The sequence below is a fragment of the Maylandia zebra genome, linkage group LG11 (assembly GCF_041146795.1).
Source record: "Maylandia zebra isolate NMK-2024a linkage group LG11, Mzebra_GT3a, whole genome shotgun sequence".
Taxonomy (NCBI): domain Eukaryota; kingdom Metazoa; phylum Chordata; class Actinopteri; order Cichliformes; family Cichlidae; genus Maylandia; species Maylandia zebra.
The window spans coordinates 10324454-10341142 of record NC_135177.1 but is presented as its reverse complement, the minus strand read 5'-3'; the positions used below and the strand labels follow the sequence as shown (position 1 = coordinate 10341142).

Genomic DNA, 16689 nt, shown 5'->3' with positions numbered 1-16689 from the left:
CTTGGTTCAACATTACTTGGCAACAGGGAAAGTGAGGCAAGTTGCACTGGTGCATTTGTGACAGCTTCACTTTTTTCACCGCACAGCACCGGCGCTCCATCTGTTGTAAGTCCAACAAGTTTGTCCCAGGGCAGTTTCATGTCGGTTACACTTTGACATACGTTTTAAAAAATGTCTTTTCCTGTCGTTGTCCCGTGTCTCTGTAAACATATATTCAGTCACCCACTGGTGCTGAAAGGCTCTGCTGTAAGAATCAACTTTTCTCTCCACCATTGTGAGCGGCTAGCTTAGCAATAACAGAAGTTTGACTTGATTGACGCGGGAATGTTCTCAGTTAGCCTAGCGTTCAGCAAGGAGGCTACAGCACTGCATTATGGGATCTGTAGTTTGTATATTACTAGCGCCTCATATCGCCAGGCCATGCATAACAATAATAGCATAACAATAATAGTATAACAATAATTTTATTTATATATATATATATATATATATATATATATGTATGTGTGTGTGTGTGTGTGTGTGTGTGTATATATATATATATATATATATATATATATATATATATATATATATATATATATATATATATATATATATATATAAAAAAACACCCAGCACGCCCCTGCGGGCGGTTTATCCTTCAAGCTCGGGTCCTCTACCAGAGGCCTGGGAGCTTGAGGGTCCTGCGCAGTATCTTAGCTGTTCCCAGGACTGCGCTCTTCTGGACAGAGATCTCCGATGTTATTCCCGGGATCTGCTGGAGCCACTCGCCTAGCTTGGGAGTCACCGCACCTAGTGCTCCGATTACCACGGGGACCACCGTTACCTTCACCCTCCACATCCTCTCGAGCTCTTCTCTGAGCCCTTGGTATTTCTCCAGCTTCTCGTGTTCCTTCTTCCTGATATTGCTGTCATTCGGAACCGCTACATCGATCACTACGGCCGTCTTCTTCTGTTTGTCTACCACCACTATGTCCGGTTGGTTAGCCACCACCATTTTGTCCGTCTGTATCTGGAAGTCCCACAGGATCTTCGCTCGGTCATTCTCCACCACCCTTGGGGGCATCTCCCATTTTGACCTCGGGACTTCTAGGTTATACTCGGCACAGATGTTCCTGTACACATACATGGAACGCCACTTGGTTATGGCGTTCCATGTATGCCTTGCCTGCTAGCATCTTGCACCCTGCTGTTATGTGCTGGATTGTCTCTGGGGCATCTTTACACAGCCTGCACCTGGGGTCTTGCCTGGTGTGATAGACCCCAGCCTCTATGGATCTTGTACTCAGAGCTTGTTCTTGTGCTGCCATGATTAGTGCCTCTGTGCTGTCTTTCAGTCCAGCTTTGTCCAGCCACTGGTAGGATTTCTGGATATCAGCCACCTCCTCTATCTGCCGGTGGTACATACCGTGCAGGGGCCTGTCCTTCCATGATGGTTCCTCGTCTCCCTCCTCTTTCTTGGGTTTCTGCTGCCTGAGGTATTCACTGAGCACTCGGTCAGTTGGGGCCATCTTCCCAATGTATTCTTGGATGTTCCTTGTCTCATCCTGGACTGTGGTGCTGACACTCACCAGTCCCCGGCCCCCTTCCTTCCGCTTAGCGTACAGCCTCAGGGTGCTGGACTTGGGGTGAAACCCTCCATGCATGGTCAGGAGCTTTCTTGTCTTTATGTCAGTGGCTTCTATCTCCTCCTTTGGCCAGCCTATTACCCCAGCAGGGTACCTGATCACGGGCAGGGCGTATGTGTTGATGGCCCGGATCTTGTTCTTACCATTCAGCTGACTCCTCAGGACTTGCCTGACCCTCTGCAGGTACTTGGTGGTTGCAGCCTTTCTAGCGGCCTCTTCATGGTTCCCATTTGCCTGCGGGATCCCCAGGTACTTGTAACTGTCCTCTATGTCTGCAATGTTGCCTTCTGGTAGTTCAATCCCCTCAGTTCTGACTACCTTCCCTCTCTTTGTTACCATCCGACTACACTTCTCCAGTCCGAACGACATTCCAATGTCATTGCTGTATAGCCTGGTAGTGTGGATCAGTGAATCGATGTCTCGTTCACTCTTGGCATACAGCTTGATGTCATCCATGTACAGGAGGTGGCTGACAACTGCTCCGTTCCGTAGTCGGTATCCGTAGCCAGTCTTGTTAATGATCTCACTGAGGGGGTTCAGGCCTATGCAGAACAGCAGTGGGGACAGAGCATCTCCTTGGTAGATCCCGCACTTGATGGTAACTTGTGCTATGGGCTTGGAGTTGGCCTCTAGTGTTGTACGCCACATCCCCATTGAGTTCCTGATGAAGGCTCTTAGGGTCCCATTGATCTTGTACAATTCTAGGCATTCCAGTATCCAGCTGTGGGGCATTGAGTCATAGGCCTTCTTGTAATCAATCCAGGCAGTGCAGGTTGGTCAGTCTGGTCTTGCAGTCTCGGCTGATTGTTCTGTCTACCAGTAGCTGGTGTTTTGCACCTCTGGTATTCTTGCCAATTCCTTTCTGTGTCCCGCTCATGTATTGACCCATGTGCCTGTTCATCTTAGCCGATATGATGCCTGACAGGAGCTTCCATGTAGTACTGAGGCAGGTTATTGGTCGGTAGTTGGAGGGGACCGGTCCCTTCTTGGGGTCCTTGGGGATCAGGACCGTCCGGCCTTCAGTTAGCCATTCCGGGTGTCTCTCGTTAACTAGCAGCTGGTTCATTTGTGCTGCCAGACGCTCGTGGAGTGCAGTCAGCTTCTTCAGCCAGTAGGCGTGAACCATGTCGGGCCCTGGTGCTGTCCAACTCTTCATACTGGAGACCCTTTCTTGGATATCTGCCACTGTGATGGTTACTGGACCCTGTTCAGGGAGGTCGCTGTGGTCTGCCCTCAGATCCACTAGCCACTGAGCATTGCCGTTATGGGTTGCATCCTTCTCCCATATGCTCTTCCAGTATGGCTCCGTCTCCAGCCTTGGTGGTGCTGTTCTCTTATTGTTCCCTTGCCACTGAGAGTACACCTTTGCTGGTTCTGTGGAGAACAGCTGGTTTATTCTCCTGCCTTCTATCTCTCTGGTGTACCTCCTCAAGCGGCTGGCCAAGGCTGTGAGTCTTTGCTTGGCAGTTTCCAAGGCCTCAGGTATGGACAGCTTGCTGTATTTCTTAGGCACCTTATTTGTCGCACCTTTCTGCAACTCTGTTAGTTGGCTAACCTCCCTCCGTGCTACTTTGATCTTGCCCTCTAGCCTCCTTCTCCATGGAGGGTACTGCCCCTTGTGGCTGTTCAACTTGTAGCCAAGCATCTCACTGATCACTGCTGCCGTATTGTAGATCAGCTTGTTAGTGTCGGTAATCGTGGTTGTAGGTATTGCCCGTAGTGCTGCATTAACATCATCTAGCAGACCTTCTGAGGGTACTTCACGTAATCTTGGTAACCGGCTACGGGGGATCCAGGTTTCAAGCTTGGCCATGATCCTATTTTTCAGGTCAGTTCCTCTCGCACTCAACGATCCTTCTCCTATCGCACTTGGGGCTATGTACCCAATCTCGGGTGGGGGTGATGATATCTCCCCCCTGACCTGGCGTCCTGACTCCTCCTTGCCGTAGCATTTGTGTTGTACCTCGTCAATCTCTAGCTGTGAGAGCAGTCCCTTCTTTCGAATGTTGGAACACTGAGCTACTGTGTATATATATGTGTGTGTGTGTATATATATGTGTGTGTGTGTGTGTATATATATATATATATATATATATATATATATATATATATATATATATATATATATATATATGTGTGTGTGTGTGTGTGTGTGTGTATATATATATATATATATATATATATATATATATATGTATGTGTGTGTGTGTGTGTGTGTGTGTGTGTGTGTGTGTGTGTGTGTGTGTGTGTGTGTGTATATAATATACAATATATATATATATATATATATATATATTATTTGGCTCAGCAGAACTGAAATATATATCCTGCTGCTTTTACACACGCACTCACATAAGCTCAGCGATTCTCTGCGCGATCAACCTCTCACATGTTTAAGCTGCGGGAGATTTCACTTGTCATGTTTGCATAGTAAGCTAACGATTAATAAGACGATGTCAGAGGAATTGGTGCACAAATTATCATCACTCACAGATCAGTGCTGTCGCTCTCTATACACAGTTCGGGCGATTGCAAAGTGAAAGCAAAAAAACAAGCGCAAATTCAAACGCGATTTCAATATGTCACATATTGACAGTGGCTCACCGATGCCAATGACATAATTACCCAGCTACATTTCTGAAAGAATGCAAAAGCATTGACATATATTTTTCCTTCCTACAATAGCCCGACGGGCAGGGAAGAGATAGATTTTGGTAGCCCAACTGAAAAAAAATCGCTAGCCCCGGGACGTCGGGCTAGCGATATTGCAAGCCCTGTATCTGATTGAGGAATCACTCATCTTTGGAAAAGAGAGTTTATTACAGAGAAATGTCTCTTTCCAAAATAAAAGCTATACTATCCGCTTCTTCTGGGCTATATTCTCAGCAGCATAAGGAGAATCATGTGCTAACAGCTGTCTAAATGACTTGGCTAAAGTTAGTAGCATGCTTGCTTGTTTTTGTCTGCTTCCACTTGTCTTTGCACTAGGATGATGTCGGCGTAAATGTGCACTCATATTCGTTGTGTTCCCACTAGTGCTTTCAGGTTAATCTCGTTGAAATGACCATAACGCCACAACACGGCAAATCTCCGTTAACGAGCTACCGCCGATCGCCCCGTGCATGGGGCTAGACGGCCAACACGTTAACGAGCTAACTGCGCTAACACACTAGCTCCCACCCATGTAATTGAGCATTGCATGGCACATCCAACATACTGTTTTACTTTAGTCCATGACTCGCTTACCTTCAGGGTCATACGTCACATGAAAACCAAAATAATTCCAAACGCCAGATCTGAATGAGGGTGGGGGAGGTCCATGTTGCAAGGAGAGCGTAACTTCTGTCTTGCTAGCTTGCCCTGCGCTCTTCCTTCTGACTATGCTGTCTGTGTTGAGTGCTCAGTGGATCTGCGCTCGACAGTGCAGCCTAGGCGGAGTAGTCGAACGCAGATTCACTGAGCGCTCAACACAGAGCGCTCAACACAGAGCGCTCAACACAGAGCGCTCAGTGAATCTGTGCCGAGTATAATCTGGAAGTCCCGAGGTCAAAATGGGAGATGCCCCCAAGGGTGGTGGAGAATGACCGAGCTAAGATCCTGTGGGACTTCCAGATACAGACGGACAAAATGGTGGTGGCTAACCAACCGGACATAGTGGTGGTAGACAAACAGAAGAAGACGGCCGTAGTGATAGATGTAGTGGTTCCGAATGACAGCAATATCAGGAAGAAGGAACACGAGAAGCTGGAGAAATACCAAGGGCTCAGAGAAGAGCTCGAGAGGATGTGGAGGGTGAAGGTAACGGTGGTCCCCGTGGTAATCGGAGCACTAGGTGCGGTGACTCCCAAGCTAGGTGAGTGGCTCCAGCAGATCCCGGGAACAACATTGGAGATCTCTGTCCAGAAGAGCGCAGTCCTGGGAACAGCTAAGATACTGCGCAGGACCCTCAAGCTCCCAGGCCTCTGGTAGAGGACCCGAGCTTGAAGGATAAACCGCCCGCGTGCTGGGTGTTATTTATATATATATATATATATATATATATATATATATATATATATATATATATATGTGTGTGTGTGTGTGTGTGTGTGTGGGCGAAATGCAATTGTAGAAAACAGATCTAAAGATGTGTTTGTTAGGCACTGTTCTGTACACAATGCTCAAGTCAGTCTAAAAATGTCCTTATGTCAGTATTCCCTACATCATAAATGGCTTGAATCCTAAGTTTATTAATGACTATATATAGGTAGTCTTGGAAAGAACATTCTAGAGCACTCCATCCGTCTCCATTAAGACGTGTATTGCCCCTCTGTTAGTCTTCCTTGGTCTCTTGTGTTCTGGGGGCCTCTGGATGTCTGGAGTTTTGATCTCCTCCATACCTGCTTCATGCCCTGGAGGACGGGGCTGTGGCCCCCCCACACCCTCTAGCAGATCATTACATGAAGGAACCTTTTGGAAAAAAAAAAACAAGCGCGTCCATGCACAGGTGTACACACGGGTGATCACACCCACAAACTACACCCTTTTTGGCTCCTACCTCAAAGCACACTGTGTTCTGTTGATCTTATGTGCTGCACAATAATAATGTTTAATATTTAGTATTTACTGTCATATTCCCATATATCATTGTGATGTTGTTTATTCTATTACTCTTGTTCTCTTCTGCTTGTTTTCTTTTTTCTTTCTCAGCAGGTGATCCAGGTGATTGATATATGCAGTCGATCGCAAAGGTAGTATTGGTAGATCGCATGGCATTAAAAAAATAGATGCCAGCCTATCATCCATCCCGTCACTTGATTGATACAGGGAAGCCAGTCAGATGACAGCAGATTTTTTCTGACGCTTAGGTCGCTGCGCATGCGCAAACAGCGGCGCGAAGTGTAGTAAAACTGACAAGCTAGTCAGCGAGTTAACTCCAATTTTTAGCTCTCGGTTTTTTCTCTTAAACCTGGCCGTCAGCAGCTACTGTCCGGACTATGCATCCCTGGCTGATTCAATTCAGTGCAAGTCATCAGAGTAAACTCAGGTAATGACAAAAAATTTACATAGTTAATTGTGTTGTGAAATATTGGATATTGCGGTTATGCATGTATATACATTGTAGATATAAAGAATCCTCAATATATTTATAAATAAGTATATGTTTTGGATTTTTGTAGTGGGTAGATCATTTTGACTTGGTCATTTTATAAGTAGCTCACATGAGGAAAAAGTGTGAGCACCCCTGGTCTAAGGCTATTGCCTGCGACCTCTCATTCAAACTTTAGTACTATCCATTGGTCACATGTAACTACTAAACCCCAGACGCTTTTAACCAGTAACAGTACCTTAAATTTTACAAACCACATCCCTGCATCCTCTGTGCTGACAAAATAAACAGAGCGGCAGAGACATTTTATCCAAGTTTAAAGCTGAAACTGAAAGCTGAGGTTAAACAGCTGAGTGTTCACAGTAAGTAGGGTTTGATTGACATCTCCAGAAGAATATACACCCATGCTTTCCCACTGACACGCAAACCAACCCACTCAGCTCCCCAGCACGTGTTTGTCACACACATGAACCCCTCCACTCCCCGACCCATACACTCTCTCAAACACACACACACACACACACACACACACACAGAGCTGTCATTTCCCGTGACATCCCCAGCCTCTATTACCTGCATGCATTAACAAACCTCTCTGATGTTAAAAATTATAATTCATACATTTGAATAATTCAGATTACTTTAAAAGCTGTGCGCTCACACTCGCTCACTCTTTTCCCAGCTTGAATGAAAAGTGTTTACCACAAATCGCATTCGAATAAATCCTATAAGTCCTTTTAAAATTCCTTAGATAAACCAATCAAATACCCCCAGCGCTGGGCTGACTGGCCAATCAAAATTAGCATTCGTAGAAGCGGCCTAGTTTTACTTAAAAGCCATCAAATAGCAAATCAAATTGCAGCGTCTATTTGTGAGGTTCAGTTTGTTAGAGTTAGAAAAAAGGTGATAAATAAAGTGAGAGTGAGAGAAAAAGGGGCCCTGCTGCACCAGATGTGTGTGCACGTGTGTGCGTGCGTGTGCGCATGTGTGTGTGTGGTGAGAGAGAGACATTTGAAAACAGTCAACAAGAAACAGGTTAGCAAACTGCACGTTCCCTTTAGATTAGATCTAAGGCTTGGATGGTGAGACCTCACATCTTTTCTCATCTCACTGTCCATGTCGGTTTCTGTTAATTCCAGCTATCTGTAAATCATAACCTTCTGCTTCCTTTTTCTGTGTTTTCAAAACAACAACTGTCTCTGACACTCATATTTCCTGTGCTGTAACGGATTACTCCCCACCCTACACTCAACACACGCGCAGACAGTTCCCATAACTTCAGAGGACATCACTCTGACTTGCACTAATGTCACAGACTTGTGCCAATCCCGTGGTTCTCAAATTGTGGGCTGGCCCCCTTTGGTTCCTAGTTGGCACAGAGCCAGCACAGGGGATGTGTGAACAATGGGCATTTTGACTCTGTACGTTTAGACCTGCAGCGTTGCAGTGGTGCAGTGTGGAGTGCTTTCATTTGGGGGACAGTGACAAAAATATCTGAAGTATCCGGTAGTGTGGGTAACTCTGGTTGGTGTTTGTGCTATTGCGGGTCCTTATGTGCAGCCCATGCAACTTGTGTTAGTGTTTAAAAAAAACACAAACACTCAATTGTATCTCCTGTTTGAGCTTCTCACACATGCTTTTTTAATCTTCTGTGCGGGGCTTTTTTAATTTTGCACTTCTTCCTCTTAAACTAAAAAAGAACACACTTTTTAACCAATCAGCAGCCTGTTTATACACGGGATTATTACTTGTACATGTTGATGGCTTCTTGGCAGAGTGTACAGGAGTGTGCCTCCATATAAGTTGAATTCCTACAATCCCTTTCATGGACACACAGAGAAATGCAAACTTACACCAAAGGTAGGACGATAAAAATTGAGTGACTACAGTTTATATTTAAATTTAAGATTCAACTTGGAATGAGCATTGCTCGTGACACACACAAGCCTATTAAGGTTATCCATTGTAGTGCATGAGGCCCTGTAATTAGGAGTGAAAGATGTATATACTGATTTATGTATTTACTGTTGGTAGTTAGCAATGAAAGCTAAACCTGTTTTTAAATCTATGCATGTGTCTTCCCAAAGCCTGAGTATACCCTGTCTTTCTAACTAGGCTGGTGCGTTTCTTCCTCCTGATTTCACCCAAATCATACGACCATGATCGTAAAAACATACAAATACACACCAAGGTTCAAGCAGCTGGTGAGTTTGTCCTTGACTGCCCACCCTGTGGCAGTGGCATGGATGCAGCTGTTTTAGAGGATTCAGGATGGGATTTTAAAAGCCGTGTCCTTGTCAAGGGTGGACTCTTGGTTTATGTTTGGGGGGGTTTTTGGAGGAGAGGGAGGGTTAATTACCCTAATATCGAAGGTTGTGTAAAGACCAGCACTCACATTGCATTGAAAGTTCCAGGCTCGTTGTTTATGTCAATTAAAGTATTCTATTAGCTGTGCAGGAGCAATTAGCACACAAGGATATTTTCTTTTGGGAAGTAATACAGCAGACACCAGCGTTATCCAATCAGTTCTGAGCAAATTATATAACACACCTGGCACAATGCAGTACAGAATTTATTCATCTCTTTCTCATGCAAGCATCGCAACAGGCATCCCTGCTGCGATGCTTGCACTCGGATGGAAAACTGTGGCGCAAACGTAACGCAAAACAACTTTTTAATGATTTAATAATGATTTTCATGACACTTAGCATTATCAGTAGTACATTTGGGAGCCAGGATCAACCTGAACGAGTAAATCCTAAGAGTCCAGAACACAACAGCCTGGCAAGTCCTGTTAGTGGGAAGTTCTTACGGCAGTGGGGTGAAGAACAGCATAATAAGAAGTTTCAATACTTTGCGAGAGGTTTTATATATTTAATTTTATCTGTAGGTATGAGGCTAGAACGCTGTTATAAAAGAGAAAGGAAGAAATGTACCTTTGTCCCTTTTGAACTTAGCATGTTTTTGTGATTACTGTGAAATAAGTAAAGTTAATGGCAGAACGAATGGATTTTTGTCATCATTTTTCATGTCTTTGGCAGGAAGATTTTGTGCATTAATACTTAGTTTTACAGCAAAGTTTGAAACACAATGAGCTCATGGATAAATGCTGGTGTTAAAAGGGATAACAGAGTGACCCTAGCTAGTTTAAACAAATGAAAAACAGGCTTTTTTAATAGACAGTTGGCTTTTTAAAATGCATATCATAAAATGGATGATAGCGCCTCGATAATTAAGTTAGCCACTTGTGTCATGAGTGCGTAGACTTGCCCTTGACTGACCTGCCTGGGGCTCTAACAGAGGCATGGCCTGCTGTGCAGTTAGGGATTCTGGGAGTGTGCTCTTAAGGAACAGATGCCAGCGCACAACAGCTGTTCCTTTGGCATCAAACTAGAGCCAAATGGCTGGAGCCTCCACCCAAGAACAAAAACATCAACATGTGTTACTAAAACCTCTCCCTCTTAATAAGACACACACACACACACACACACACACACACACACACACACACACAGGAGTACGCTGAATCAGAACTTAAGTGTCTCCACAACCACAGAGACACCGACACAACCTTTTATACTCAATTCGAGCACAGTCAGGGTCAAAATCCACCAACATAAAGGAGAAAAGGAAGTGGGAGCGCTGGATTTATAACCAAAGGCAAAACAAGAATGTGTCACATAATTTTTTTTATCTCAGTTATCTTATTCTAAACCAAAACTGTAACTGAAATTGAAATTCCAATAATTGCACAGCCCTGTGTAGTGATAGTGTGTGTCTGTCTACAGAGAAAAGGTACTCACCCTGAAAAGACTGCCTTGCTCTCTCCACTAGCTCCTCTATGGGATAACTGGCCAAGTCTCCTCTTGCATGCTTCGTCTTGCAGTAGGTACACGCATTCAGACACCTACACGGACAGAAAGACACAAAAGAAAATGTAAAAAGAGAAAGATCGAGCAAACCTTCACTTTTGACTTTATTGAAGAAAACATGTTTTTTGCTTTGGGGGCTTGTGTTTCAATCTTTTTGTGCTCCATTTATATCATACGGCACAAATCTAATAATATATTAAACATCAAATGAAAGCAGCTGGTTGTATTCACCAATGCCATTGGAAATGGATGTCAACTTAAATGAACTATACTCAGCTCAAAATGTGAAGGTGGAATATATAAATGAACAGAGACTTTTAACCTCCTAGGACCTGCCATCCACATATGTGGACATCACATTTTGGGTTATTTACACCAAAATACTCAATTTTGCTCTACAAGGGCCTGATATCCACTTACGAGGACATTATACTGCTACGGTTCTATCAAAATTTTAAATGAATATCCTCATTTGTGGCTCTCATTTTTCTTAAAAACAAAAATAAGGTAAAAAAAAAATAAAAAAAATCTGGTAATTCTTTGTTTTTACATTCATCAGGCCCCAATATGCCCAAATATCAAAGAGAAATTAAAAATGCATGTCGTGGAAGAGTTCGGGTCTTAGGAGGTTAAAAGGAAAGTAATGAAGCTTGCCCTGTCAATTAAGGAAAAGCACTAAAAGACAGGGGAGAGTAAAAACTGTTCTCTCTTTCATAAACTATTTCAAAGGATTAGAAGTGACCATGGACAGCTGTCTCAAAGACAAACAGTGGAAACGCTAGAGTCGCCGCATTGTTTTGTTCAAGAAAAAGGAGAGGCTTGATTCAAATTGACTGTGAAAGGAAGGGAAAGGAGAATGAAGCAGAACAGAAAAATGAGAACAAAAATAAAACTGCCTCACACTAAACCCCTGAGTATGGCAGGGTGTAAACTCCGGGAGAGTGCTTGGTTGGGAAGATCAACCAAACCACACTCTATTAAAACCATCTGATGAATTTGGATTCAATTTCAGACCTCGAATTTGTCATTGTAGTTTGAAAAGTACAACCTGGCATTAAAAAAAAGTTTGTGCGATGTGTTAGCATCCTGAACTGCAAATCAATTACATCCTATATTAAACTGAAAATGGTAAAACACACACACACACACACACACACACACACACACACACACACACAAGCACACACACACACACACCGACAGTATTACAAAAATAACTGTCTCGTTCAGGTGCATTTTATGGATTTAACATCTTTTCCAGCCAACTGTTGTTGGCATGGAATTTCTGAGGTTACGTGAGCATATGACATCTTTGTATTTTCTATTTTCCATCTAATTTTATTTCTATGCATTTTTCTTTTTCTGGCTTTTTTTCCCCTCGTTGGTTCCATTAGTTGCAAGTACATGTTATTGGGTCAGTCTGAATAAAACGCTGTGGCATCTCATTAGCAAAATACTGCAAAGTAATTGGGGGTAAAGACCCAAACAAACTCAATTATAGCTAATAATGGGCCAGTACTTCTACTCTTAAAGAAAACCTGACTGTCCATTAGCACAGTACTACTAATGGAGGCTTCTAACCTTGGGAATACATTGGGTACAACGTTGTTGCTAAAGCTGATCATGGTAACATAAAACAATGCTTGGGATTTGTTATATATGCATCCTAAAAGCAGCTCAGTTCTGGTTCGCTCAAAGAAGGAAGCAAGAAGAATGAGTTGAGTAAAGTTTGAATTATCTGACTGTTTTGCTTCGCTTAATGCGCCTTATAATCCGGTGTGCCTTATGGTCCAAAAACAAAAACAGTAAGCATAAACTGCATCCTTGACATTCACGGAAAAATAACATTGATCCCCAGAAACCTGAAGCACAAAGGACAAAATTTGTGGGCCAAAAAGTACTGCCTCACAAAAGACACCACTAATCACACTATGATATTACTCCATATATAAAACAATATTGTGCTCAAGAATGACCATGTTTTTCAATTAGTAGGATGGTGGATTCGTTAATCCTGATAGTTTCCACTATCCAGTGAGTAATGTTGTGAAGCATCTCGCAGGTGGAAGCTGGGATCATCTGTAATATGGTAACATTTTTTTATATAATCGATATACAAGAAGTGATATATAAATATGTTCCGTAGAGGAAAGTTCAGCTGTTCTTCCTCTGATGGTTCATAGTTAAATACTGGATCACATTTAAACCAGTGATAAAAAAAAAAAAAAAGGTTAATCACAGTCTATCTACAGAGCAGATACACTACAACTTTACACAAATTCTTTGTCAAAAATAAGTAACACGCAATAACCTAAAGATGACAAAAAAAGAGGTCATTCTGTTACGGCACAAACAGCTACATTATACATGTCGATCCACTTGTTCCACTGCATTTGTTGGACCATCTAACACCTCGCACACTAAAATGCTGCAATCCCTCTCTTATAATCGTTCTGACATTCATTTAAAATAGCAGAAGAATTTTCAATGACACAAATCACCACAACGGTAAAAGAAAACCGAGCTATCCATCCATCCATCTCTCCTTCTCAGAGTATTGCTTCGCTGAGGGCACTAAAGATGGCAGCTAGGTCACAGGACCTTGCTGTGGAGAAAACACAGACAGATGGGACCCCGTGTGCGTGCACACACACCGACACACACACACACACACACACACACACACACACACACCACCAGGGGGTCAATCCATCTTAATGTGATCAGGCCCAGCTGAATGGATCACACCAACATTAATCTCAAGAGACAGTCAGTGGCCTGCTTGTGTGTCTGTGTGTATTTGCATCAGTAACGTGCAATGTGTGTGCGTTCGTATGGCTGTGTTCAAGTGTGCTGCTGTTGCTGAACATTTGTCCAGTATCACAACAATGCATTAGCGGTTTCGACTTCTCCATTAGCCAGGACGGTCTGTGACAACTAGACCAACGCTGAGCGCAAGAGGAGCCTGTGTCCCTCCCTCGCTGTGGCAGGCACATGCACGCCTTTACTTTGTATTAAAGTTGCGATGGATGATAAATTATTTGAAATAATACAACAATTTTAAAGCTGCTTTTACCATTCAGGAAAACTAAGCAGCTGCAGTGACGTAAAGACGCACTTTGATAGTTAAATCCAAATATTTCTTGGCCTACTTTATATCTGTCCTTGCTCCCTCTTCTGTTTTGTCCCAGTTAATTAAACCACAGAGGTAGCTGTTGTACCTGACAACAGTGTAGATCATCAATGTGTTACAATGAGAAAGGTTACCTCCCCAATGTGCGTGTGTGCGCGCGTGTGAGATGAAGACGGAGAGATTGTGTGGTTGCAGCCTTGAAAAGGTAACAAAGGGAGGAAAACCCTGAGGTTCCTCTATACATTTGTAAGCCTGCCTCAATACACACACACACACACACACACACACACACACACACACACACAAACAAAGTACAGTTCCCTTCGGGAAGGCTCCCTTGTGCTGCATATTAAGAACAAGAAAATCATTTCTCAGTGATAAGTATTTAGAATCTAGACATTAATTAGAAAGCTACACATTAATTAGAAAACAGCCATCGGTGTGTATTAGTGTTCGTCGGGGCTCGTATTGTGCCAGCTTCAAAACGCAATTATGAAAACAAAGCTTAAACTGCGAGGGGAAGTCTGAGCGCCATGCAAATTGTAAAGCAAGATTAGTCATTGCGCTTATTGTCGAGACGGGGAGACGCTGAAGTGGGTATATTAGCAAACAAAATCTCCAAACTGCTGTTATATGGCTGAACAATGCCTCGAGCCTGTGAGTTTGCTGTTAGTGTCATCTCAAAGTCAAAGTGGAGGTGGCGAAATAATATGGAGTCAAGGAACAAAGACTGCTGACACAATGACGTTAAGACCTATTAGGAGCAATGAATAGAGGGGTTATTAGTAATTCAGAAAAAGATTGGCAGTTAAAACCCATTTCAAGTTGCATGGGAACTGCACACACACCGATGATCTTGTGTAAGTCATAAAAAAGGCAATATTCATCACATCAAATATTATTAGGAGCTCTAATCATAAGGGTTTGGGATTAAGCGGCACTTGTGGCGCTTAGTCAATGGGGGTTAAGTGGAGTTGCGAGGGTGGGTTTGAAACGACACAGAGATTTTACTTCATTTTTCAAAAGTGTAAATTTGTGCGAACACTTTTCTACGGTGGCTCGCTGACTTGTGACGATTGGTTAACACTCTGAAGCTGTGTGTTAGGTAAAAAAAAAAAAAAGTTTTTGCACCAATATTTCACATGAGGATTGGTTGTTTTTGCGTATTTGTGTGTGCATGGATTTCAGTGAGCTTCCTTTCATCTACGAGTGTGTGCTCTAATGCAGCTGGGCCCTGTTTCTCTCTGTGTTCAATCCAGCCTTTGTTCATGACCTCTCGAGTTCTCTTATCGAGTCTCATGTTCCCCGTGTTAAATACTGAAAGAGCTCTGTGTGCATTTTCGAAAATGTGTCACATGTTGACCCCGCGTTTCTGAAACTACTACAGCAGCTTTGCTTGTTGTTTTGACTGAAAAAAGTCAGCGTGAGTATGTGTGTGAGAGCGTGTGCGCTTGTGTGTGAAACCACATCTCCACGTCCACGTAGTAGCTGTGTTTTCCCAACTTCTTGTTTTGTCTGTAGTCTGACCTCGAGACGGTGTTTGTGCTAAAGTCAATCAGCCTATTGTTGCTGGAAAAGAATGGTGGGATATTTGTTTATTTTGGAACTCACTGATAAAGTGTCACGTGAAGATATGCTATGAGGTTAGGCCTACAATCAGGCTGACTGAGTCAGGTAATCGGCTCACTTCTCTGGCTTACTAACCACTTTGCACTCTAACTTACTTGATTTTTAAGTCCCCTTTTTGCTGATGATCTGAATGCTGAGCTGACTCACACAGTAGGTAGATTCAGAGGTCAAAAGGATCTGCACACAGTAATAACCGTCAACTGACAGCTTGTTTTGCTGACTTACTACTTCATGCAAGTCACTAGACAAAACAGTGGTTGGAGACCGCAGGTCGCCTGAACTGATTGTGACCGTTTGCAATGAACTTGTGATCTTGTTGCTTGAAGTTGATGAGCAGGTCTGCAACCACTTGCAAACAGCTGCCATCTTCAAAGCAAGTTTGATGTGTCAAGGTGATAAAACGGCAAGACTGAGCCAGTCTGCTGTCAGTCTGCAAAAGAACTGCATCAAGTTGGCAATTACATGTAATGTGTGTGTGTTAATATGGTATAAGTTGTCCACATATACATAAATTTAAAGTAAACAACAATTCACATTAACTACTTACATTTAGAGTTCAGCTAGAACCTCAGATTTGAAACAGAAATTCCTCCACAAACCTATTATTATATTGGAATAAAACCAGAATAGAACCAGATGACAACCAGTTTGGTTGAGTTCCCTGTTGCAGAGAGATGCACTGCAGATTGACTAAAACAAGTTGGCAACGTCTCTAACTACACATTAGAGAGAAATTATTTTCAAATGCAGTCAGTGTGCAACAGAATTTTTACTCCATTCTTACTGAATTATCAAGGAGTGACTAGTCAAATGCCTTAAAGTGGACCTATTATGCTCTACCATGTATATAGTGTGATACAGTGGTGGTTACTCACATAAAACATGGCTAAAGCTTTTTTCTTCCTCTTGGCTCTGTATGACGTCACTAAAAGTCGATATCTGCTTTAAGCAGATGAACCGAGGGGCTTCAACAAAGCCCAGTCTAAGATAAATAAGGGTCATTTTAAACCGTAAATCATGCAAAGCTACTCTAATCAAATCCACAAATAAAAATATGCAGCTGGAAATGTGCATAACAGGTCCACTTTAAAGCTGTTGTCATTTTACATCTAGCAGAATCTTTGCATATATTAGAGGATGTAAAGGAATTATTGAGACCTTTTAAAATGTTTTGGGTTTTTTCTCAATTAAGAGTTTTCAAAAGGTTCCTAAACATTTTATTACAAACGTAACCACTCTCTTCTTAAACTCCATTCCTCTAAAGCAACAAAACAAAATGACTGGACTGGACTGCATGTGTCTGCACCACTACAAATAATGTAGTGGAAATCACCT

General features: G+C 42.8%; 1 protein-coding gene across 1 annotated transcript in view; it reads right to left on the bottom strand.

The window, feature by feature from the left end:
* cdkal1 (CDK5 regulatory subunit associated protein 1-like 1) overlaps nucleotides 1-16689 on the bottom strand; it is a 258575-nt gene that overhangs the window by 143349 nt on the left and 98537 nt on the right. Inside the window, exon 8 of the mRNA XM_014410796.3 lies at nucleotides 10524-10627. Within this exon, the coding sequence (XP_014266282.2) occupies nucleotides 10524-10627 (104 nt within the window). The remainder of the gene's footprint in view (nucleotides 1-10523; nucleotides 10628-16689) is intronic.